This window comes from Schistocerca cancellata, chromosome 9 (genome assembly GCF_023864275.1).
Source record: "Schistocerca cancellata isolate TAMUIC-IGC-003103 chromosome 9, iqSchCanc2.1, whole genome shotgun sequence".
NCBI lineage: Eukaryota > Metazoa > Arthropoda > Insecta > Orthoptera > Acrididae > Schistocerca > Schistocerca cancellata.
The window spans coordinates 337,509,559-337,536,148 of NC_064634.1; the positions used below are offsets into that span (position 1 = coordinate 337,509,559).

At 38.5% G+C, this 26,590-nt stretch overlaps 1 protein-coding gene across 1 annotated transcript in view; it reads right to left on the bottom strand.

Moving 5' to 3' along the window:
* Positions 1 to 800: 800 nt before the first annotated feature.
* The window catches only part of LOC126101400 (uncharacterized), a gene marked incomplete at its 5' end in the record, with an annotated part of 84,458 nt that continues 58,668 nt past the window's right edge, over positions 801 to 26,590 (bottom strand). Inside the window, 4 exons of the mRNA XM_049912064.1 lie at positions 801 to 1,944; positions 6,384 to 6,629; positions 16,842 to 17,224; positions 22,320 to 22,476. Coding sequence (XP_049768021.1) covers positions 1,609 to 1,944; positions 6,384 to 6,629; positions 16,842 to 17,224; positions 22,320 to 22,476 — 1,122 coding nt within the window. The remainder of the gene's footprint in view (positions 1,945 to 6,383; positions 6,630 to 16,841; positions 17,225 to 22,319; positions 22,477 to 26,590) is intronic.

The following is a 26,590-nucleotide window of genomic DNA, read 5'->3' on the forward strand; positions in this document are numbered from 1 at the left end:
CTGAACCATGGTGCAACCTGACATTTTCAACATACGTAAATTATTCATAGAGCTTCAAGAACTGAGAAGTGGAAGAAAAAATTGAAGTACAAATTAAAAATTCAACTCTTTGTATTTTTAGTCTGACACTTGGTCACCAAACTCCACCAAATTGCTCAATTTATTTCAATAATTCTTCACAGCCCGTGTTTCTCACAAGGAAAAGAAAACACTTTTTTACTAAGTAATTTGGATCTTGCAGCAGCTTTGTATTAATGAAACATTATCTGCCCACTTTGTTAGGAACAATATTGGTCAGCTCATGCTCATTACTGTATCAATGTGGCATAAACAGATGAGCAACATTTTCCACCGCCTACCTCACAGCACATATTACACTGGTACAGGTGAAACTTATAAACAACCTATAGTTATTTCCCTTACTCAGAAGGAGTGATGTCCAAACCCCTGTCAAACCATTCTGTTTTACACTCTTGACAGTTTCTCCCTGTCATTTCAGATAACAGTGGGAGCAGTCCTCCTCTCATCTTTCTCCAAATGAATTAGCAGTCCATTTGAAATGACTTTGCTCTCAATGAGACTTCTATTCCATGAAGTTGGTTAAAATTGTCTTCAGGTGACATCAGATTATGGTAGAAATTTGAGTATGTGGACATTTGAATTGAGCTTCATATACATTTTAAAGGATTATTAAAAAAAAGAACAGATGATACTAAATTAGTGTATTTACAGCTTTCAGCTTACTTGTTACAATAATTCTGTCTTTTTTTATATCACAGAAATAACAAATGTCGGGAAAATAATGAAAGCAATTTGTATTCACACATTTGTCTGTATATTTATGTACACAAGTTTTTTATATAAATAAAAGGTTAAGAATATTGCACATTTTTTCATATCAGTTATATTGCACATTTTCCCCCCTTATTGGTTATCATCACACTTTATGACACTGATCACATCTGAACTTGCCATGTTATTGAATTCTTGGTTGCTTTCTGAGTTATATCGTTTACAGGACATTGTGACTCATACATAGAAACTATGAGGTAACACATCATGACAAGCTTTTCATACAACATTTAGGGTAGGTCCTCCGTGAACATGTCTTGGTTATCCTGTCTGTAATACAGGATAACTCCTGTCCAGAAGAAAGTACTTGCAAGACGTTGGCAGCAACTTTTCCACAGTTCATTCATTAACACAATATTCAATGAATCTGAATGTATTAGACAGCTTTTAATTAGATTTTAAGCAGTAATATTAACACATCACACACTATAACAATAGCAAGTTGAGGTCAAAACTTAGCAGTCCTCACCCATGAAAAACTAAAGTTACTTCTTTTGCTCACTGAGTAAACTATGAAGGTACCAGACATGCAATCTCATCACTATTTAACTTTCACTTTTCACAGCTTTGTATTTTAGTTTTATTTTAGCTCACATTATTTTATAACATTAATGTATACTTTGTTATTGTTGTTGGAGGAGGAGGAGGAGGATAAGGAGGAGGAGGATATTTAGTATAGCTGCTTCCCAAACAAAGGCAATCAAAACTGTTTGTACGCATGAGCAGAAAGATGTGCAGCTGTTCTTAATGACACTCCTATGGTAGATATCCAAGTGAGTTCTCTAAGTTGCTTGCCATATAATTTGATGCAGTCTTGGGTCCTCTTGCTGTCAAATAATAGTCTGGTGGCTCGAGTGTGTTGTAAAATACTTCATCATTAGGAGCTGAAAGAGCTTGTTTCGAGAAAAGTGCTGCAATTTCAGCGGATTTCTTCACTGAGAGTGCTTCAGATCCCGCTGAGTTTCCAGGCCTCGGTGGTGCCCTAGCTTTGTGTGAGCGTCGCTGTGAATCACTGCTCGAACTGGCTCGGCAGGATGCAGGGCCAACATACAGCAGGCGGCCTCGTGGGTCACGAGCAGACACAACTAGTACCTGGACAGAATTGGAAACAAAAATGCTGTATTACATCTTCTCAATGCTCAGATTGTTGCAGTACTCATTGGGTAAATAACAGTGGATGGTAGCCCAATACAGAAACACTTATAATGAACTGAAGTAAAGAAACTGATACTGTTTACACTGATGAGCCAAACATTATGACCACTGCCTATCATGATACGGAGTGCTGTCCGATGAGACTGCAGGCACTTGTCATGGCAAGAAAAGTGTGTAAGCAGAGAAAGTATGGATGTGTAATCATTCTAGCAAGTGTATGGGTGACAAATGGGGAAATTCACTGACATTAATGACTTTGATGAGGGCAGATCATTGGGAACAGCGAAGATGTTCAGCTATTTGCTTGCTGCTGTCATAAGCGTCTACAGAACTATTTAATGATGGTGAAGTCATGAGCTGGTGACAAAGAGTTGGGTGTCCATGCATCATCACAGAATGTGGAGGTTGGAGGATTGCTCATTCTATGAAGCAGGATAGGCAGCAATCTGTTGATCTTAGGACAGATCACAATGCTAATGGAGGCACAAATGTTTTGGAGCACATCATTCAGCTCTGCAGCAGATGCCTCCCTATGTTTCTGCGTAGATCCAAGACATTGTCAGTTAAGATTGCAGTAGGTATGGAACTAGTGGAAATATGTCGTCTGGCCAGATGACTGACATTTCTTCTTACAACATATCGATGGTTGTATCTGGATACACTGTCATCCAGATGAATGGCTGCTCAAAACATGTACAATGCCATGGATGCAGGCTGGTGGAAGAAGTATTGTCCTGTAGGGGACATTCATCTGAGCTTCCATGAGATCTGTGGTAGTAACTGAAGGCACCATGTCAACCATAAACTAAGGTAATATTGTTATGGACCACGTGCATCCCTTCATTCTTGATGTCTTCTTGGACAGAGACTGCTCCTTCCAGCAGGATGACTGTCGATGTCACAACACCAGATTCATTCTACAGTGCTTTAAAGAGAATGGCAGGGAATTCACACTGATGTCTTGGTCACCAGATTCATCTGATTGGAAGCTGACGAAGCACATCTGGGATGCTAGCAAGTATCAGTTCCATTCTCATAAACCATTGGCCTATAATTTATGGAACTGTATGATCTGTGCATAGGCATCTAGAACCACATACCTCTGGAATCCTACCAAGAACTTATCTGTTTCATGCCATGCAGAATCCCTGCTGCACTGCATTTCAGAGTTGGAGCGAATGCTGTCGAGCATGTGATCATAATATTTTTGCTCATCAGTGTTTAAAATAATAGATGTATACCATCATAATAAAAAGTGCTATGTAGTATCTGGTTATCCATACAGGGTGAACCACCTAAGTTTTTCATCTAACATATTTTGGCCTGTTGAAGATAGCTGTAATTGCTTTTCACTTAGGTGAATAGTTATCAGGGGCTCATGAAACAAACACAATACATTTTTGCAACTTCATTAATCACTGAGATACAGATATCATCTTTGGTTCTACTTTAAATATGGGGAGCTTTGTACTGTTGATCAGTCACTTGAACAGAATGCCACATGGAAGCTTAAGCCACCCTCCATGACATATCGCATTGGCAGGTCACACTTTAACATTGGATTAAAAAAATGTTTAAATATTGTTTGTATCAAAAGAATGTTATATCAGTGATCTACATAGAAAGTAGTTCACTGATCACATTAGAAACAACGCTGGTTTATGTCTAGAGTGGCATGCACATCATATAAACTTGCCTCCAGCATCACTAGTTTCTGTGCAATGGAGTAAACTTGAAGGTAGTATGGCAGTCAAACAGTGGCAGTAGCACCATAATAATCTCCACACTGTCTTTTCACTCCATAATTTGTCAAACCTACAAAAGTATTTCATCCCTGAATTTGTTTTCTACATATCTGCTATCATGGGTCAAAAAAATACCATAGTCCCATAAAAAAGAATTCAATAACTGTATGCCATTGATTATCAAAGCTGTAACAAATGTTTGTCTGCGTTTCATGAGTCTTCAATCAATATACATCTAGGTGAAAAGAAGTTATAAATAACTGTAATCCGTCAAAAGTTCTTTGGGCTGAAAAGTTAAGCATCTGAACCTATTTTGAACAATGGAAAGTCCGGGATGGAAACAAAGTGATACCATATCCAATTGTGCCAATTGTTAGACAGTTGAGTAGTGTTTAACAGTTGAAAGCAATTTAGATGTGTCCATCATCAAGCTCTTTCTGATGTTTATTTCTATCAACTGTAGAGTTAAAGTGGAAAACTTCAAAGTTTGTTAAGGTCAGATATGTTCATCAGATGACTGCTATTTGTTTATTCTTCCTCTTGTTTGGTCAAAGTTTTTGACCATTTGCACTGATTTAGTTACACTGTACATTCTCTGGACATGTAACAACGATTGTACTGAAGAAAATACATTTCCTGTTCACAGAAAAGAATGCCTACTGCATCTGCCAGTAAATTCACCCCCCTCAGATTTAGTTATAAGTTGGCACAGTGGATAGGCCTTGAAAAACTGAACACAGATTATTTGAGAAAACAGGAAGAAGTTATGTGGAACTATGAAAAAACTAAGCAAAATATACAAACTGAGTAGTCCATACGCAAGATAGGCAACATCAAGGGTAATCTGAGCTCAGGAGTGCCGCGGTCCTGTAGTTAGCGTAGGCAGGTGTGGAACAAGAAGTCCTTGGTTCAAGTCTTCACTTGAGTGAAAAGTTTAATTTTTTATTTTCAGTTTATGTGACAAACTCTTATGTTTTCATCACTTTTCTGGGAGTGATTATCACATCCACAAGAAAACCTAAATCGGACAAGGTAGAAGAATCTTTTTACCCATTCGCCAAGTGTACAAGTTAGGTGGGTCAACAACATATTCCTGTCATGTGACGCACATGCCGTCACCGGTGTTTTCCTGTGGAGGAATCGGTTGACCAATGACCTTGCGATCAAATGTTTTCAGTTCCCATTGGAGAAGCACATCCTTTCGTCTACTAATCACACGGTTTTGCGGTACAGTCGCAAAACACAGACACTAAACTTATTACAATGAACAGAGACGTCAATGAACGAACGGACAGATCATAACTTTGGGAAAATAAATAAAGTAAACTTTTCACTCAAGGGAAGACTTGAACCAAGGACATCTCTTTCCACAGCTGCTCACGCTAACCATGGAACCACGGCGCTACTGAGCTCACACAATCCTTGCTGTTGCATATGTTGCCCATGGACTACGCAGTTTGTATATTTTGCTTATTTTTTTCATAGTTCCACACATCTTCTTCCTGTTTTCTTGATTGATCTGTGTTCAGTTTTTCAAGGCCTATCCACTGTTCCAAATCCATGAAATCTGAGGGGGTGCGATGGGGAGGTTCCCTTGTCAGCAAGATGGAGTCCTGGTTGAAAAAGGACTTTTATTCAGAAAAATTCATATTAAATCACTGTTGTGATTTAGGTTTTCTATTAATTTTCAAAATTACTTCAGTTTAATATCAGAACAGTTCCATCAGTGAGGACTAACTGATTGCTTTCCCTACAATTGTCTAATTTATAATGGTACTGATGCTATTAGAATGTTTGCCATGCTTCTCTCCTCTCTTTCTTCCATTGATGGTTAAATGTTGGTAATTATAGTGTCATAAATGATACCAGAATATACATTTTTGAATGTTTACCAGGTTCTTTATATTTTTAAGACATCAACACCAACTATCAAACTTAACATAGCTGTCTTCAATGTTATATCACGTTTAGATCAGTTGGTGAGCATCATAGCTGACAAGACCAGCTTAAATTTTTCTGCTATTGACATGACAATACTGATTTTATCACTTAAAAATATTCATAAGTGTGCCATTAGAACAGAAACATATGCACTGAACAATGCTATTTGTCACACAGTTAATAGTAATCTTCAATTCTTGAATAAGAGTATTCTAAAAATTTGTAGAATTGGCTAATAAAGTGTGCTTTCATTTATTTATTTTAACTCATAGAGATCCCCATTTTCTTGTTTTGTTTGATAGGTAGCTTGTTGAAGGACTTTGCATCAGAATACTCAACCTCACTTAAACTCTATATGAAGCCACAAAATCCATATGTAAATTATGTTTCCAGGTTTTGTTTGTCTAAATCTTAATTTAACTAAAGCTGACTTTTATTATTAGAAACAAATATAATTAAGGATCAATTGCTATGAGTCTACTACCAATCTTGGCAAGATCTGAAAAAGTGAACTTGAACAAGTCTAAGTAGCCATTTATTTGGCCTCTGCTTCCCTTCCTTCTGTCCTGATAAATATGTAACATGACCCATATTTCACACAGCCATTTCCCAAGACAGTATGGAATTGGTCCTAATGCTATGAGTCTACTGCCATACTTTTTAAAATACTGTCGGCAACAGCCGGCTTACCTTACGATCTTCACAGACACTGTTTCTGTCTGACTTGGCGACTGTGAAGAGCTCATAGTCAAGTGCGAGATCTGAAGTGCTGCTGAAGTCACGGAAATCACTGGGCAGGTGGTACTGTGGACGGACTGCCACATCACTGTACACATCCATTCTCTTGCGTGCTGCTGTCTGTTGCTGCAGAGCAGCACGGGTTCTGCGCTCGTTGCGTTTCCAAGCAGTGTCGGGAGATTCCATTTGTTTTGAAACCTGCACATAGGCAATAAACCATAAGGATCATATTTATATTGTTCAGGAACAATTAACATTACACAGCTGTGTCCCTAGGTGTTCAGGTGAGTTATTCAGCTGAAGAATCTTGAGGTAATGCAATCATATAAAAATCAGATTCAACTGGAAAGTGAAAGAAAGTTGTAGAAATAATTCAAAAGCCAAGATTGCTTAAATACTGTTTACTGGATCATCGGTTTCAGCACACTAAGGCACCATCATCGGATCTGTGAAGATGTAACATGACAGGTTTGAGGGAGGGCTTACATGACTTATGCTATACATGGTGGTCCGTTGATAGTGACTGGGCCAAATATATCACGAAATAAGCGTCAAACAAAGAAACTACAAAGAACGAAACTCATCTAGCTTGAAGGGGGAAACCAGATGGTGCTACGGTTGGCCCATTAGATGGTGCTGCCATAGGTCAAAGGGATATCAACTGCGTTTTTTAAAAATAGGAATCTCCATTTTTTATTACATATTCGTGTAGTACGTAAAGAAATATGAATGTTTTAGTTGGACCGCTTTTTTCGCTTTGTGATAGATGGTGCTGTAATAGTCACAAACATATGGCTCACAATTTTTGACGAACCGTTGGTAACAGACAGGTTTTTAAAATTAAAATACAGATTGTAGCTACGTTTGAACATTTTATTTCGGTTGTTCCAATGTGATACATGTACCTTTGTGAACTTATCATTTCTGAGAACACATGCTGTTACAGTATGATTACCTGTAAATACCACATTAATGCAATAAATGCTCAAAATTGTGTCTTTCAACCTCAATGCATTTGGCAATAAGTGTAACGACATTCCTCTCAACAGCGAGTAGCTCACCTTCCTTAATGTTAGCACATGCATTGACAATGCGCTGATGCATGTTGACAGGCATTGGAAACTGTGACCTTTTAATCTGTAGACTTGTACATAACCATTGAACCATCTCGTTTTAATCTGGAGACAAAGTTAAAAAAGAAAAGGAGTGTGACAATGCCACAACTAAATCAGTGCTCTACTCCTTGCAAAGTGAAACGGGCTAACTTTGGCTACCTGTGTTGATTTCAGCCAATAGGCTGCCAAATCTAATTTTTTGGTGCTGCCATCTGTTGCATTCATGGTTTATCTTTTGCAAAACTCATAATGTAATGGATAGAAGTCTGTGACATCCTTACAGTATCACTTGATTTTGCACGCAAAAGTGATCTTTGATCTCCAGTCAGTGTTGTATAACACAGTGCTGAAGTGTGAAATCAAACTTCTGCATGACTGAAACTTGATTTCGTAAATCATTATCTCTTTTAACGGATTTTCTCTGTATATATGTATTAATATATACACATAAGAAGTATACTTAAACAACAATTAGCATTTGGTTGAGTTAGTTTTAAGATCGCCAGTGTGAATTTTCAGGGTAACTTCTGCTATGCCAAAAGTATATAAGAAAAGTAGGAGGGTGTGCCTATTGTAATTACTACCAAGTTGATTTACAAAATGCATTAGAAGAGACTCGGAAAGAAAAAATATCATTATGCCAGGCCTCTGAAATATGCGCCGTACCTTGAGCAACACTACAGGACAAAGTGAAAGAAATTTATACAGGAAAAATGGGGCATTCTTGTGTCCTTTCTGTGGAGGTCTGTTCATTTTCACATTATTCTGCTTATTTAGAAATTTATATTCTGAAATGCCTAAATTTCTTCACATCTCTCTTCAAGAATGTAAAAGATAGTGGACATATTTTGAAATATCGTATTGATGGGTATATACATTCATATTCTTAAGTTGTAATGTTAACAGTGTGAACTGAAAGTCCTACTATAAAAAGAATACTTAAGCTGTAATCTACAATATTGTTCCAACTTACTTTTCAATACACTTAGTAGTAAAATTATTTGTATATTAATTCCCTAATACAGCATTAAGTCCAAGACAATTACGGGAAGTTACCGTGACCTTATAGCATTTGTTTTAAGTGGCCGATGCTAACGCAGGCGGGGTGTAGCTGCGTATTTCCATAATATTTCATTGCTAGCTGGGATTACTCGGGAAGGTACCCCATTTCCTTTGGCAACTTCGGCCACAACTAATAATTTTATGCATCCTGACCGTTACCTTTCCACGTGACTGTGCGTAATATACCATGGGGAATGGTCTATAATTTAATAACAATGTTTAGTTTTTATATTCACATTAAAAATCATAGAAAACCTTAAGAAGTATCCCATTTTATGGTATATCACAAGATGGGTGACAGAAGTGATATTAAATAAATAAAAACTGTAACCCCATTTGCCTCCTCTTCATACTCTGCTAGGTATCTGCTACAGTACAAATATGCCGGACTGTAATTGAGAAAAGGAATAATCTGGCTTTAGTAGTGGGTATAACACAATGGACCACCAGCAAATTGTAATAGAAATTGTAGAATGGAGTAATTCTATAATGTGAATCGCAACTTGGTTCAGGAATCACAGATGTTGTTTCAGCTGTAACAAAATCTGTGCTAATTGCCATGAGAAACAAGGCACTGATTTAATCTATGTTACTGTACTAAAGAGTGTACATGCCACTGCTACAGTTTCTGTTAGACCTCAACAAGATATTGGAAAAAATTGGGAAACTCAGAATTGGGAGAGGAGGTCGGTAAGGAAATTTCATAACACCCAAATTATTCTCAGCAACCTTATAGAAAATGGAGAAGGAATGCTTGTTAATGGAACATATTTGAATGGCTTTTGTATGCAGATAAGAGTGTACTGTTTGCCTTTAATGAAGATAAACTTTAACAACAAAGCCTGGAAGCCTGAAAACAGACCTAAAAATCAGTTATAATAGGACTTAAATAACGTATGCTGAAGAGTAAACATATAATCTCTATCTGATGCAAGACCGTATGCTACAACTTCACTGTATCCACATTGCGACTGTTATCAGTGACCATAAGGATATCGTAGCAACAATGAATACCAAATTTAAAAAAATAGGCTTAGCAAGTAGAAGGATTTGAATACTCAGCAAACTAGATACAGAGGCACTAGTATTGTATCTCACTAAGAAATTCAAAACATTTAGTTCCAGAGAGGACCATGCAGAAGAACTGTGGCACCATGGATCCCTCAAACAAGAATTTATGCCCAGTAGCTGAAAGAAATCACAGGTTACACCTGTCTATAAGAAGGATAGTAGAAGTGATCTGCAAAACTACTGACCAGTATCCTTAACATGGATTTGTTGTGGAATCTTAGAATGTCCTCTGATCTCAAATGTAACTAGATATCTTAAATGGAATGAACTTCTCCATGACAATCAGCACAGATTCTGAAACCCAGCTCACACTTTTCTCTCATGACATTCTGAAAGTCAGTCAGGTAGATGCAGTTTTTCTTATATTTCTAAAAAAGCATTTGACTCAGTGCCAAATCTACATTTGTTACCTAAAGTATGATTGTATGGGATAACATGTGAAATATGTGACATAACTGAGAATTTCTTGGTACAAATGATGTAGCATTTTATCTCAGATGAAGAGTGTGATGTAATAGACTGAGGTGAACTACTGAAGAATGGAATACACACCTTTAGTAAAGATGCCAATACACCATGTACTACATATACAAATGTTCACTATTACAGAATCTGTTTTAGACTAACGCTGATTGCTATTCAAAAAATGGTTCAAATTGCTCTAAGCACTATGGGACTTAATATCTGAGGCCATCAGTCCCCTAGACTTAGAAGTACATAATCCTAACTAAACTAAGGACACCACACACATGCATGCCCAAGGCAGGATTCGAACCTTCGACTGTAACAGCAGTGCGGTTCTGAACTGAAGCGCCTAGAACCGCTCGGCCACAGCAGCCAGCTGATTGCTATTCATTACATTATTTGCTTGTATGATAAACATCACTATTTCTTAATAATGTGAAAGATATTTTGTTTGCCATACAAATAGTGTTATATTACTAGCATTTTTGTGATTGCAAGGAGAAGAAGAAACACAAAATGACAATACACATTTTAAAGTTCAGATACAAATATTAATAATATGTTTGATATAGTAATTATATGATTAGTTACAATCTGACAATTACAATTGTTAAAAAACACATACATTGTAAATTGAAGCCAAAATTCTATATATCACTTGCGCTGGTAGATAGACACAATAAAAAATACACAAACACACACACAAATATCAAGCTTTCGCAACCAAAGGTTGCTTCATCAGGAAAGAGGGAAGGAGAGGGAAAGACAAAAGGATGTGGGTTTTAAGGGAGAGAGTAAGGAGTCATTCCAATCCCGGGAGCGGAAAGACTTACCTTAGGGGGAAAAAGGGACAGGTATACACTCGCACACACACACATATCCATCCGCACATATACAGACATGTCTGCTTGTGTCTGTATATGTGCGGATGGATATGCGTGTGTGTGCCAGTGTATACCTGTCCCTAAGGTAAGTCTTTCTGCTCCCGGGATTGGAATGACTCCTTACTCTCTCCCTTAAAACCCACATCCTTTCGTCTTTCCCTCTCCTTCCCTCTTTCCTGATGAAGCAACCTTTGGTTGCAAAAACTTGATATTTGTGTGTGTGTTTGTGTATTTTTTATTGTGTCTATCTACCAGTGCTTTCCCTTTTGGTATATATTACTACAAGCAGATACAATTAATTATAATCTTCCAGAAATAGTCATGCGAGTTACGTAATTCAAAAGGTGCTGTTTCATAATTTTGTAGGAGCTTATGGGATTCAGTCGCAAATTTTTATTAATTGATTACAGTATAGGATGTCACAAGTCATTGACAGATGTAGACGTAGCTTCAGTGGTGTCCCTGGAAAGTGTGCTGGGACCCTTGCTGTTCATGTTGTATATTAATGATCTTGTAGAAAATATAATTATAGCCTTAGACTTTTCTCAGATGATGCAGTTATCAATAATGAAGTATTCTCTAAAAAAGCTGCACAAATGTTCAGTCTGACATTCATAAGATCAGAAAGCGGTGTGAAGTTGGAAACTTTTTTTAAGTGTTCAGAAATTCAAAATTACGAACTTTACAAAATGATGAAATGTAGTACCTTATGTCTGCAATGTCAATCTAATGGATGATACCGAATGTATACAGAGGACAGCATGAATGACCACATCTTTGGTTGGTCCATGGGAGATGCTACAGAAACTGAACTGGCGGGCTCTTGAAGATAGACACAAACCATGACAGAAAGCCTGTTTACAAAGTTGTAATTATGAATCTAGGGATATACTACAACCTGAGTAGGGATCATGAGGACAAGATTAGACTAGTAACAATGCACATAGAGGTGTTTAAACACTCATTCTTCCCATGCTCCATACTTGAATGGAACTGAAAGAAATCCAAGTAACTTGTACAATGGGACATACCATCTGTCATGCAGTTCACATTGGTTTGCAGCGTACAGGCATAAATGTAGATGTCAATGGTGGGAAAGAAGACATCTGGCACAATGAAGAAAGTATATAAGTGAAACAGAGACGAATGGGAAATTGTTTTAGTGAAATTGGCTGATGCCACAACCTCTGTGCTTTCCATGCTGTGTAGCCGCGCGGTCAGGGGTGCGTTTTCACGGCGTCCGCAGCTTCTCCTGTCGGAGGTTCGAGTCCTCCCTCAGGCAAGGGTGTGTGTGTGTGTTGTCCTTAGCATAAATTAGTTAAAGTTAGATTAAGTATGGTGTAAGCCTGGGGACTGATGACCTCAGCAGTTTGGTCCCATAGTCCTTACCACAAAGCTCCAATTTACTCTGTGCCTGTTGCATTCCTATACAGCTATTTGAGAACCACAAAATGCAGTACATACCGGTAGTTTCTTTTATGGACTTTCTTTTTATTTAAGATGTGAAAGAGGAAGGCCTATGGTATTGAACATAATTGTGACTGGTGATGAGACAGGAGTTTCAAGTGCTAATGTGGAGACAAAACAGCAATAATAGTGTAGATTTGTAGCAATTCATTCAACAAAAATAGCATGCCAAACTCTGCCAGCATGAAAGAGATAGTCATTACAATGGCAACACCATGAAATAGTAAAATTGTTAAAGTTGCATGAAATGTAGCCTATAATACGTTTGGATGTGAAAATAATCAGAAGCTTCAGTAAAACCATTCTCTGTAGGTAGGAGTAACATTATCTACACTCTGTATGTAAGGAAAGATAGTACAACAGTTTTCTCATTCAAATATATTATTCAAATGTTGGTTGTTTATGGGAAGGTCATGTTATGTCTCATGCAAGGAGAAACATCTACAAGCAAATTTTGAATTGAACAGCAACAGGATCGTGACCTATCACCTGAGTGCAATTTATTGTTCCATATTACTGCTACTTGCTTTGGTCAAGACCATGGAATGTATGTGTTCACGAGGGCCAATGCCATGCTGGATTTCAGTGGCTCCATGTGACTAGCACCTGAAGAGACACATGCATTGTTCAATCATCCATGCAGGATCATCAGCTGCATCACATATCTTGAGTTAGGAAATGGGCTTGTTGTTGGCAGCAAGACAAGTATTCATACAAATCATGCAATGATGTTTGGAGGATTATGAAATGTCAGGAAGGCAGTGACTATTCTTTTGGGTGGAAGAATAGACAGACACATCAACAGTGATGTGTCCAGTGATGACTCTGGACAAAGGAATGACACCATACATCATTTTAGACATTTCCCAGTTCTATGTACAGCTTCGCAAATGTATATATGCCTGTGTGGAATCTCTGAAGAGAAAACTGTTGCCAGACTGCAGAAATCATTGTTGTATAGGCCCAACAGCTGGTTTTATGGTATTGGTAACAATGGCCTCTCATTCGTTTATTCAGTTATTTGTCCATCCATCCATCCATCTATCATATTCCAGAGATCTTGCACAATTCACCACCAATCCCGGGTGTACAGGGACTAATTTATTAATAGTTTGAATATTTTTATTAACAGTTAGTACTTTGGTACTTCCTCCCACATCCTAAATGCCAGTTTCAGCCATTGTTTAAGCCTGAAAGCAGTTTGATCTAGTTTGGAATTCTGAGAGGCAAAGATATCCCTTGTAGCAGATGTAGTAGGCAATAAGATGAGTTGTGGGGAGGGTTTTTTAATGCTATTTACATTTGTGCCATCTAAATCTAATTGAGACAATTAGTAAGAAGCCGTAACTTTTAAAAAAGCTCCCACATTTGCATTTCACCATCTTGCCACTACTCATATGCTGTTAGTAGCCCAACATTTACTTGCTCATAGTGGTATTTTTCAAAGACTACAACTTTGTACAACTGGAAATGCAGAATCCCACACACATCACTACCTGTCACACAGTTCCACAACAAACACTGATACTTGCCATTTAACTAACAGAACCCTTCAATCCCTGAATATAGACAGTCAAATAATTTGCAGAAAGAGTAGGCAATGAGGCATGTTTCCAAATTTTCCCCTCTCTTTCACATAACCAGTAATTTGACTATCAGGAGTTTCCTTTCTGATTTGTTACAGTTGGTTGGCTGTGCCCAAGAGTGTCCACAGAAATTTTTCCAGAAGGAACAAAGGGGTGGGGGTGAGGAGATGGTGGTGGAAAAGATGCAAGACTGTAAAACTGCCACTTTTTAATATAAATGAGGTAGTCAGTTTCGAAACATGTCATGCCATAAGAACTAAATTTTATACACGGCAAATAAAAACTTACGACAGTCATTCAATATATGAATTAAAATTTTCTACTCATCAAGATAATGAGAGACCACATGTTACCACTGCTATCCTGATCTAACTTGATGCAGGGAGTGTTATCCTGCCCAGCGTCTGCATCAGATTTCTCACTGACTGAAAACATCTAAGCATCGGTTGTCGAGTGGCTCACACAACTCACCAACCACTACGATAGATGAACTCTTCCACAGATCAACAGCAGCATGGAATGACATGCTTGTACCTGTCATACAAGTTCTGTGTGACTCGATACCCAGGAAGGCTAGAGCCACTGTTGCTCTCTTAGGTAGAAGCTCAGTGTACTCAGGAAAATTGAATTGACTGGAAAAGTGAGGGAAGTCTTGGGGAATTTTAAAAGATACAGAAATTCTGAGAGATTCTATGGGTAGTTTAACCATTCATCAACACAAAGAAATGTTTTGACTCATTTTGCTACAAATCATCATAAGACTAGAAACAATTGGTAGTGGGATCACATTTAGAAATGTTAAAAAATGCACTGAACTGTTGCAATGTTTGTTACTCGAGCAGAGCTACTGCTGGTGCGCTCTCCAACCTCAGGAATCTTCATGACTGAGATTTGTTCTTGGGCTCCAGGTCCATCTCCCATTGCACAATTGTGAATCCAATGGAGTGTTACGTGTGCACAAGAATTTATCACGTACCTGTAAATTCATCATTCATACAAAACGAGAGGTGTTTTTAATTGGAAAAAATATGAATATGAATCCATATTTGAAGATCCATGTTTTGCAGATCAGCATTGAATATTCAGGTTTAGGTTCCTTTTTGCTCATTTCAATGCAAAGTAGGTCCTCATGGCTTTTTCACATTGTCACGCTTTAAATTAACAGTGACCTTAGTGTGAAGAACCATCCAGCTTTGAACACATTCTACCCGTTGTTGCTATCAAAGTTTATTCACACTGCAATCCAGTGACATGTAATTGTGATGGATGACTATAATAAAGGAATTTCCAAAGGCAATAAAACCATATAACTATTAAAATTTGTTGATACAACTCTAAATCCCAATTGCAGTTCAACTAATCACTAATGGGAGATGTGTCAGCTCAAAGAAATTTCAGCTACAGCCATGAAAACAAATAAAATAAAACTTTCTCTCACATACAACAGAACTGCTGATAGAACTTCAGAATTTCAACATCGAAAAACTTGGAAATCCCATGGCAATCATTGGAAGAAACGAAGTCACCACCATGCTACTAAATTTTGCTATCCTCCATACACACAGTAAGGAAAATTTTGTTACTTTTTTATCCTCTCTGATGTTTTAGTTTTAATGAACAGCAGCATACAAAGATGTAGTTTTAAAATTATTCTAATTAAACATTACTCCAGGTTTTTTTCCTAATGAAGGCTACTTTGCAAGTAGCTTGTACCTTTACCCAATTTTTGGTGGTATATTTATCTGTATTTGTCTTTACTTGTCACATACATCTACATACATATTTCAGAAAACACTGAAACTCATGGTGGAGAGTAATTACCACAGTACCACAGGTTTGCTTGCTCGTCAAATGGCATAGGGAGCAAAGGGAAAATGGATTCTTAAAGGTCTCTGGATGTGTGCTGAAATTAGTATAATTAAACCTTAAGGTTATCACAGAATTGACAAAATGTAGGGGGATGAAGAATCTCTCTAGACTCTTAACACTAGTTGCTGAAATTTTGTGTGTAGGTTTTTTGTAGGATAATTTATGTCTGTATTCAAGAATCTGCCAATTCAGGTGTTTTCAGAAGTTCTGTCATACTTTCATGTGAGTCAAACAACTTCATCATTATTCATACCACCCTTCTTTGTATACGTGAAATATCTTCTATTAGTCCTATCTGGTATGGGTCCCACCCATTTGAGCAATACTCTGAGATGAGATGCACAAGTGATTAGTTGGCAGTCACCTTTGTAGACTGATTGCATTTTCCCAGTTTTCTACCAATGAACTGAAGACAGCTACAACTTAGCCAGTGTGATCATTCCATTTCTTATCCTTACAAATGGGTTGACAGAATCTAATTGCGTATCGCTGATGATGTATTGATACGATACTACATTTCTTTGTTTTGTTAGCTGCATAATTTTACATTTCTGTACATTTAAAACAAGTTGTCAATTTTGGCACCACATTCAAATCTTATTAAGATCTGAATGACTATTTCTACAGCTTATTTCAGACAGTACTTCTTGACAGGTAACTGCATCATCTGCAAAAAATCTGAGACTGCTGTCAATATTGAATGCCAAGTTGTTAATCTACAACGTGAATAACAAGGGTTCAGACAAACTTGCATGTGGTATGCCTGAAGTTACTTCTACATCTGTTGGTGCTTCCTCATCCAAGATACCATGCTGCCTGCCAAGAACACCAACAAGCTGATCACATACAGTGTCATACTTTTGTGGGGTTTTCATAGTGGAGGTTACTAACCTGTCTATAGGGCATTGATGGCCTGGGGACGCCACATGTGCAGCAACGACCAGCGCCGCAGCTCTCTGAGTCACATGATGTTGTTCCAGAGGTGATGGGGGCGTGCTTGTGACCTCTCGCCAATGGCACTTTGCCACCGCCACCACCTCCAAGAGAGCAGTAGCACTTGTCTGCAGATGTGCAGGTGCAGGACTCGCTGTCATAGCTGCACTCACTGCATGAGAAGTAGCCACTGGACGAGCGGTTGTTGGCCATGTTACCAGCAGCAGTTGCAGGCGCAGGGCTGCGAATGGCACGAGTAGGTAGCCTCACGTCCGTGCCACACATGAAGTCGCTATCCTCGGACGTGCTCACCGTTGGACGCCTCTTCAAAGGAGGTGCACCTGTGCCAGCATAAATCAATAAATGAAATGGAGGGGTCTAAATTCTTAACTGTATGTTAAATACTAAAATACACAGTAGTATGTTTCAGAATGATATGTGTTTCATATTTTTCATCTATAGTCAACATTAGCTGCAGCAGAACGCAGATTCACTCAGAAGTCGGAAACAAGATGGCTCTAATACGGACAGCAAAAGGGGTGTCACTGCCATGGAATCTCAGATAGAATTATAATCAAGTGGATATGCAATATTTTCCAGACAATACCCTTCTTTATTCAGATGTGGCCTCAGTGTAATGGCGATTTGTATATTGCAAACTGAATCAATAATTCTGTGAATTTATTTAACATACAGACCAATCACACTGTTCAAGCTCTGATGAAGTGCAGTTACTTTTTATTTGCTGCAATTACATCTTCTAGTCTGTATTTAAGACATTTTCTTGGAATGAAGGAACGAACCAACTAAATAACACTTTTGGGTTTGAAAGAATAACCTTACTCAAGAATTATAATTTCTGAAGTGGAAATATAATATATAAACTCCAAACTGTTTTTCCTATGATATTGTACTTTATCCAGTCCATCCAATTGTATCTCTGAAACCCACTACCAAACAGTTTTAAATCAACCTTTTGTTTTAAACCAGTCTTACTGAATCATTGTACACCACCATACATCATACTCCGTATTCCACACAAATAACAAGAAAAATCCTACTTGCACATTTTCCCAACACCAATTCTTTTGTGGAATAAGTTTATGAAGTTAAGAACCCTGGACAGAACTCAAGATTTCATGATACACTGGATTGGACTATGGCACATACTAAAATGTTGCAACACATGATTTAGAAGCAACTGCAGCTTCACCTTCAGGCACCTTAGCAATGTGATCGATGTGATGTACTTCCGTAAGAATCATAGCCATACATAAACTGTGAGATTAAGAGAAATAAATTTTCAGTCAGGTGGTTGTGATCAGCTTCTGTATGGTCGCAGGTGTCTGCAGTAGAGGCAAGATTCGAAAACTGCCATTTTTGAAACTACTGATTTGGTGAGTTTGAGGATGTATCGTGACTAAGGACTCATTTTGACAGGAAGTTAACAAAACTTATTTTATGAGGTGGTATCAAGAAGTTACCAAATATATGGATTAAAATAATTACATCCTGTGATAAAATGTTCTTAGGCGATCTTGTTGTGACAAGATGACGCGACCGTATGGCTGATAACCTAAAAGAAATTTACCACCGGAATATTTCGAGAAAAACTGAAATCATGTAAATTAATTCTTACTGCGACTTTTTTCATCACCATTACCTTCAAAATCATAGCCAGTTATTCATGTTGCACATCACATGGGCCCTGGAGCATATTTTCTGGAGCTATATGTTTTTCTTTTTTTTTGGCCGGGAAGGGGGGGGGGGGATTAACTGTTGGGAGTTCTGAGTGGAAAATAATGATATTGTTTGGGATTATGTGTACCTGATAAATAATATTCTTAAAGCACTGGAAATAATAGATCACTGACATGATTTGTTCGAAGAATATAATCATCGTTAAACTATAGTTTACATGTTACAAATTGGCACTGGGATTTTATTTACATGTTGTATTCTACATTGGTCTGCTGTATCTTACTATGAAGTTGAACATCAGTAATGTTGACAAAGATCATTGCGTTTACATTTTCAACAAAGCTCTGTCAAAACTCTTTTGGTGATATACTGTCACCTAACGACACAGGCTGTTAAGTGTAAAAGTGCGACAACCAGAATACTCTTGATGTCTGGAAAATATTTATTTGAAATAATCTGTAACTAGTATGGTAGGGCCATGCAGACTGCAGAGAATTTTGGTCTTGTCTAGTATGAATATCTGTGGCACTGTAGTGCTGCAGATCTCAGAACCTTTCACATTATGTGCTCTGAGCAGTTGAACAGAGTGGTTGAGTCTACAGCAGGTAATTATGTGATCATTAACCAATTTTTCTTCCAGCTGGGGGTCACACTGACACCATCATACCCTGTATGAGATTTTTCTTTTGACGTATTTTCCTCTAGTGGAAACAGAATGGTGTTACTTTCCCATAATGAAATGAAAGAAAGTGAAGTTAAGCTCTGTGGATGGGTGCAGACAATCCTTGATGAGGTAGAGAGTGAGTTCAGCTGTAACAAACGATTCAGAACTTAATACAGATTACACAAGAAAACATAACAGTGAAAATGGTTCAAATGGCTCTGAACACTGTGGGACTTAACATCTGAGGTCATCAGTCACGTAGAACTTAGAACTACTTAAACCTAACTAACCTAAGGACATCACACACATCCATGCCCGAGGCAGGATTCGAACCTGCGACCGAAGCAGTCGCGTGGTTCCACACTGAAGGGCGTAGAACGGCTCGGCCACCCCGGCTGGCTTATGTTCCATTGGATGAATAATTTAATGTGCAGCTAGGATACATTAGCTACCCATCCACTTGCCTTTCTTATTAATTGTCATCAACAATTAACTTTATTTTTTCATAGAATGTTGATGTCAATAATTTTTAATTCGTTAATACAATAAATAATCGGTTTACGTTTCACTTGCATTTTCTCTGAAGGAGCACGTAGTTCCCTTCTGTTCACTGATTTATTCTATTGATTGAAAGGATATATATATATATATATATATATATATATATATATATATATATATATATATATATATATATATATATATAAAACGTTTGCAGTTAATTATAATTAACATTTTTAATCATTTTGACCTAAATTATTGATAACGATTGAGATTAAATTGATTATAAGAGTTTATTTTGCCTTCATTACCCTAATTGTGAAATGTGACTTCATGATACCAGTAGTGCAACAAAAACTTAACCATACTACACTGGTGGGCAAAACTTGATGAAAGTATTTTTTGCATGATGTGGCACTGGAAAGTGATATATCTCGATGAAAGTTAGACCATACATAGAAAGAACTGGTACAGTATAGCACAGACGGCAAATAAAAACTATGCAAGGAGATGAAATGACACTTTTATTGAAAATCCTTGAAGTCACTGCAATTTATGGAGGCGTTCTGGTCATTAAAAAAGGCGGGATGCTGTTCTTAATAGTGTGTGTGATTACTGCAGACAGCAGAGCATGCTCTGCTACTCCCCTGCTGTCCCAAAGGTTTGTAATGAGCTCTCGTGGCAAGGCATTCCATTCCTCTACCAATGTGTTTGACAACTGCTGGATGGTCATTCGTGACACGAACATGGGGTATGTATCCTCGATTTATCCCACTCATGAAACTTCCTGGCAGATTAAAACTGTGTGCCACACCAGGACTCAAAACTGTGGTTCTTTACCTCTTTCAGGCAAGAGGTCTAGCTACTGAGCACCTCAAGCAGTACTCATGACCTGTCCTCACAGTTCTACTTCCCTCATTACTTCGTTTCCTACCTTCCAGACTTCACAGAAGTCCTCTTGCATAACTTTCCGGACTAGCACTTTTGGATGAAAGGATAATGCTGAAATATCACTTAGCCAGGGGATGGTTTCCTCCTTGGCGTCCCACACATGCTCAATGGGATTTATGTAGTGTGGGCATTAGCAGGCCAGTCCACTCGCCAAATATCTTCTCATTCCAAGAGCTCTTCCACCTGTGATGCTGTCGTGCATTGTCATTCATAAAAATGAAGTCAGAGCCCATTGCACATTGGAAAAGAGTACAGTGTCATAAGAATTGACTGAGGTACTCTATCCTCTGTAAGCCTCTTCATCTCCTAATAACTACTGCAACCTAAATCCACTTGAACCTGCTTACTGTGTTATTTGTTGGTCTCCCTCTACAATTTTTACTCCCCCCTTTTCTTCCACTTTCTCTTTCTCTCTCTCTCTCCCTTCTAATACTAAATTGATGATTCCTTGATATCTCAGAACGAGTCCTTTTAGTCAGGCAGTCAAGTTATGCCACAAATTTCTTTTCTCCCCAGTCCTATTCAGCACTTTCTCATTAGTTACACGATCGACTCATCTAATCCTCTGCATTATCCTTTAGCACAACATTTCAAAAGCTTCTGTTCTCTTCTTCTCTGAACTGCTTATTGTATGCACTGCTGTACATGGTTACACTTCGTACAAATACTTTTGAAAAGGCCTCCTAACACTTAAATTTATTTTTGATTTTAGCAAATTTCTTACCATTGGTAGTGTACATTTTATACTCTCTTTAGCTCAGTCATTGTTAGTTATTTTGCTACTCAAATTGCAAAACTCATCTGCTTATTTTAGTGTCTCATTTTCTAATGTAATTTTCTCAGCATCAATTGATTTAATTCAAATACATTCAATTACCCTTCTTTCACTTCTCTTCTAATCTCTTTTCAAGACACTATCCTTTCCATTCAGCTGCTCTTCCAAGTTAATTTCTATCTCTGAAGGAATTACAGTATCGTCACCAAACCTGAAAGTTTTTATTTTTTCCCTTTGGACTTTAATTTCTTCTCCAAATTTTTCTTCTGTTCTCTTTATTGCCTTTCAATGTACAGCTTGAATAACACTGGGGACAGGTTACAACCCTGCCACACTCCGTTCTCATCCAGTGCTTCCCTTCCATGCTCTTCAACTCTTATAACTGCCGTCTGGGTTTTATACAAGTTATGAAGAAGCTTTTTCTCCCTTTATTTTTCCTCTGATACCTCTCTCTAAGTCTATAAATGCTGTAAACATGTGGTTTCCCTTCTTTAACCTATCTTCTGATCCATAGGGTCAGTATTACCTCGTGTGTTCCTACATTTTCCGGGACCAAAATTAATACTTGCTGAAATTGGCTTCTACCACATTTTTCATTCTTTTGTAAATAATTCGTACCAGTTTTTTTGCAACTAACACTTCCTAATCTTAAAACTCAATGATGTTTACTTCTGTCAGCCCCTGCGTTGTTTAGAATGTATAATATATGGAATTTATAACAAACTGGAAACACTAGGTAATTAGCTGGTAATGATACAACAATCTCTACCATGTATTTGACAGAAAATTGCAGAGAATCCAGGAAGATGTAGCTATACACAGGCAACATGGCATGGGTTCTTACCTGCCCGTCTTCGGCTACTGAGCCGCCTCGGCAAACGATTTGTTCCCGTACGCAGCTTGTGGCTGCGAGACGAGAACGTTGACGACGTGCTGGAAGAACACTTGCCGGTAACCAATGTCGGCTTCTTGCACTTCTTGGACGCTCGAGCTGGCCTCGGCTGGAAGAAGACAAAGTAGTAAGTGCATTTGACTATCATCAAATCAGTACCATTAGTGGAATATCAGTACAATGCGATTATAAATATCGAACAATTTCAGCAGGCTATGTTTGATAACAGAGGTCATATAAAATGAGTAAGAAAAAAGTTATTGGAAAAACTTTCAGGAAGCATTCCTTACACATAGGAAAAGAAAGTACACTATATACCTTGTCAGTCCAAAAAGCTTGGAGACTGGATTAATTAAAAAATAGAGAAAAGTTAAGATGGTGATGTAATGCTTTAGCTGTTTTACAGCGTGTTCCACCACTTGACTACAGTGCACTGAACATTTATACAACAATGTGAAATTGTCAGAAAACTCCTTCTTTTGGATGTTGTTCGACTTGCTTGTCACACTGGCTTGAATTTCGGGTGGATTGCCAAAGCATTGATCTTTGTGTGAATTTATACTTTTTATCATTTTGTGGTAGGTTCATATTGATAACACCTAGCCTGGTCATGCGTGACGATGTTTCCTGTAACAGAACTGTCCGTGTGTCTATCAAGCTACGGCAGGGGTCGATGCATCACTGCTTTTGTTCGTAGATCAAGATTTGCGGAATAAACTTTGCACGCCCATTTCCCTTGTTCAGACATCCTGGAAAACGTCTTTAATAATTTATTTAGAGACATTACTTCATTGCGGTATCTGAAAGAACAACGTATATACACTATGGTCGAAGTTCTACTATTAAAGACTCATTGCTCACAACTAATTGGTCAAATGCACAAATGGTATAACTGGAATAGGATTTATTATGAACAGAAAGGCAGCCTAGAGCGTGAGTTACTGTGAACAGTTCAGTGATAGAATTCTTCTCATGAAAACAGACAGCAAACCAACGCCGACAACAATGGTTCAGGTATACATGCCGGCAGCGCAAGCAGGAAATGAAGAGGTAGAGGAAGTATATGAGGCTACTGAAGGGGCGATTCAGTACGTAAAGGGGGTTGAAAATCTTAGTCATGGGTGATTGGAATGCGGTTGTAGGCAAAAGAATACAAGGAAGGGTTAGGAGAGAATATGAGTCTCTTATTAGGAATGAGAAAGAAGAAAGAATAATTGAGTTCAGCAACAAATTCCAACTAGTTATAGCGAATATTCTGTTCAAGAATCACATGAGAAGGAGATACACTTGGAAAAGGCCAGGTGATATGGAAGGTTTCAGTTAGATAACATCATGATCATGCAGAAATTCCGAAATCAGATACTGGATTGTAAGGCATACCGAGGAACAGATACAGACTCATACCATAATTAGTGGTAATGAAGAGTTGGCTGAAGTCCAAGACACTAGTCTGGAAGAATCCATGCACAAAGAAGTGTGATACGTAAGTAAAGTACTAAGGAACTAAGAAATACACTTAAAGCGCTCTGAGGCTACAGATACTGCAATGATGAATAGCTCAGCAGACAGTTCAGCTGAAGAAGAATGGACATCTCTAAAAAGTGCAATCACAGAAGCTTGAAAGAAAAACACAGATACAAAGAACGTAACTGTTTGAAGACCAAGAACCAAATGCTCGGATTAAGAAGGGCATAAGTCCAGGTGCAGTCTTCGAGTCTACTGTTCAATTTATACACCGAGGAAACAATGGCGGAAATAAAATAAAGGTTCAAGAGTAAAAAAAAAATGGCTCTAAGCACTATGGGACTTAACATCTGAGCCGGCCTGTGTGGCCGAGCGGTTCTAGGCGCTTCAGTCTTGAACCACACGACCGCTGCGGTCGCAGATTCGAATCCTGCCTCGGGCATGGGTGTGTGTGTGATGTCCTTAGGTTAGTTAGGTTTAAGTAGTTCTAAGTTCTAGGGGACTGATGACCATAGATGTTAAGTCCCATAGTGCTCAGAGCCATTTGAACCATTTTTGAACTATTTGAACTTAACATCTGAGGTCATCAGTCCCCTAGACTTAGAACTACTTAAACCTAAGTAACCTAAGGGCATCACACACATCCATGCCCGAGGCAGGATTCAAGATTGGCATTAAAATTCAGGATGAAAGGGTATCATTGATAAGATTCACGAATGAGATTGCTATCCTCAGCGAAAGTGAAGAAGAATTACAGGATCTGTTGAATGGAATGGACAATCTAGTGAGAACAGACTATGGATTGAGAGTAAATGGAAGAAAGACGAAAGTAATCAGAAGTAGCAGATACGAGAACAGCGAGAAACTTAACAGCAGGAGTGGTGATCACAAAGTATATGAAGTTAAGGAATTCTGCTAACTAGGGAGCAAAATAACCGATGATGGACGGAGCAAGAAGGTCATAAAAACAGACTAACATTAACAAAATGGCATTTCGGGCCAAGAGAACTCTGCAAGTTTAGGCCATAATTTCTAAAAGAAATTTCTGAGAATATACGTTTGGAGCACAGAATTGTATGGTAGTGAAACATGGACTGTGGAGAAACAGGAAAAGAGGAGAATGGAAGCATTCGAGATATGATGCTATAGAGGATTGTGGAAAATTTGATGGACTGATAGAATATGCAATGAGAGGGTCTCCACAGAATCGGCGAAGAAGGGAATGTAAAGAAAACACTGAGAAGAAGGGACAGAATGGTAGGACATGCGTTACGACATCACGGAATAGCGCCCATGGTACTTAAGGGAGTCGTAGAGGGTAAAAATTGTAGAGGGAGACAGAGATTGGGATACATCCAGTAGGTAACTGAGGACGTAGCTCGCAAGAGCTACTCGGAGATGAGGAGATTGGTACAGGAGAGGAATTCGTGGCAGGGCGCATCAAACCAGACAGAAGACTGACGAATAAAAAAACCCTGCATTGCACCTTGTACATCGAGAGACGATACGCGCAGCGTGACAGTTGTTACATTTACGTTGTGTGTAATCAATACTTATCTCCAATAAAATTTAAACAACGGAAGAGCAAATGGTCAACTGTCGAGCCCCTCTGGTAGTCTGGAATTAGTTTGATACTGCATTGCTGTATCCACAAATAAGGCACTAACTGCATTGATGTAGATTATTGAGGCACTACTGTTCCCCATGCCCAGCCACTATGTATTTAGTGGGCGTGAGTCATATACCTTTTTATAGATACACATGTGTTAAACTGACTATTTACACTCTTTAAATACATTTTTCTGGTTGTGGTAATTTTTTTAACACCAGAATTCGAACCACCTATGTCCTTGTTGTTTTCCACTGTACTAGCGTAGGTCAGAGACCTTTGCTAGAAGGGGGTTCCCTTAAGTGATGTGAGAAATCTGTTTTGTCCACTCTTCCATCAAGCATGGACCCAAAACGCAGGAGCACTGTAGTAACCATTGACGTGAAATGTTCTTTGTATTAGAACATTTCATACGTTTTATTGTTATTATTACTATTAAAATTCTAGGCGTCTGTGGCACATTAAATTTGGGAGTGACAGTAAATTAAATACTACAAGGTGTACAACTTTGCTTCCGCCGACTTTTCCCCAACATTTGAGGCTTTAATGAAACAAATTGGTTACGCATGTATCATTCAAAGTATTTTCCATCGCTGGCCACATATTTCGGGCAGTGTTCGTACCCCGCGTCGAAAAAATTGTTCAACTTTTGAAGCGATCCACGAATCGATCCAATTTGTGACTTCTTCATGAGATCGGAAGTGTTAGTCAGCCAGGCCACGCGCCGTTGATCTATACAGGCGATAGAGGGAGCAATGTCTGGAGAATACGGCGGGTGGGGTATGACTTCCCATTTTAACGTTTCCAAGTACGTTTTTACCTCTTTTGCAACGTGGGGTCGAGCGTTGTTCTGCAAAATCACTTTATCGTGCCTCTCGCTGTATTGCGGCCGTTTGCCTTTTAATGCTTTGCTCAGACGCATTAGTTGCGTTCGATAACGAGCACCTGTGATTGTTTCACTTGGTTTTGAACACCTCATAGTTCACGACGCCGAGCTGGTCCCGCCAAATGCAGAGCATGGTCTTGGAGCCGTGAATATTCGGTTTGGCAGTCGATGTGGAAGCGTGGCCGGGATATCCCCATGATTTTTTGCGTTTAGTGATATCGTAATGAACCCATTTTTCGGCCCGGTCACAATGCGATGCAGAAA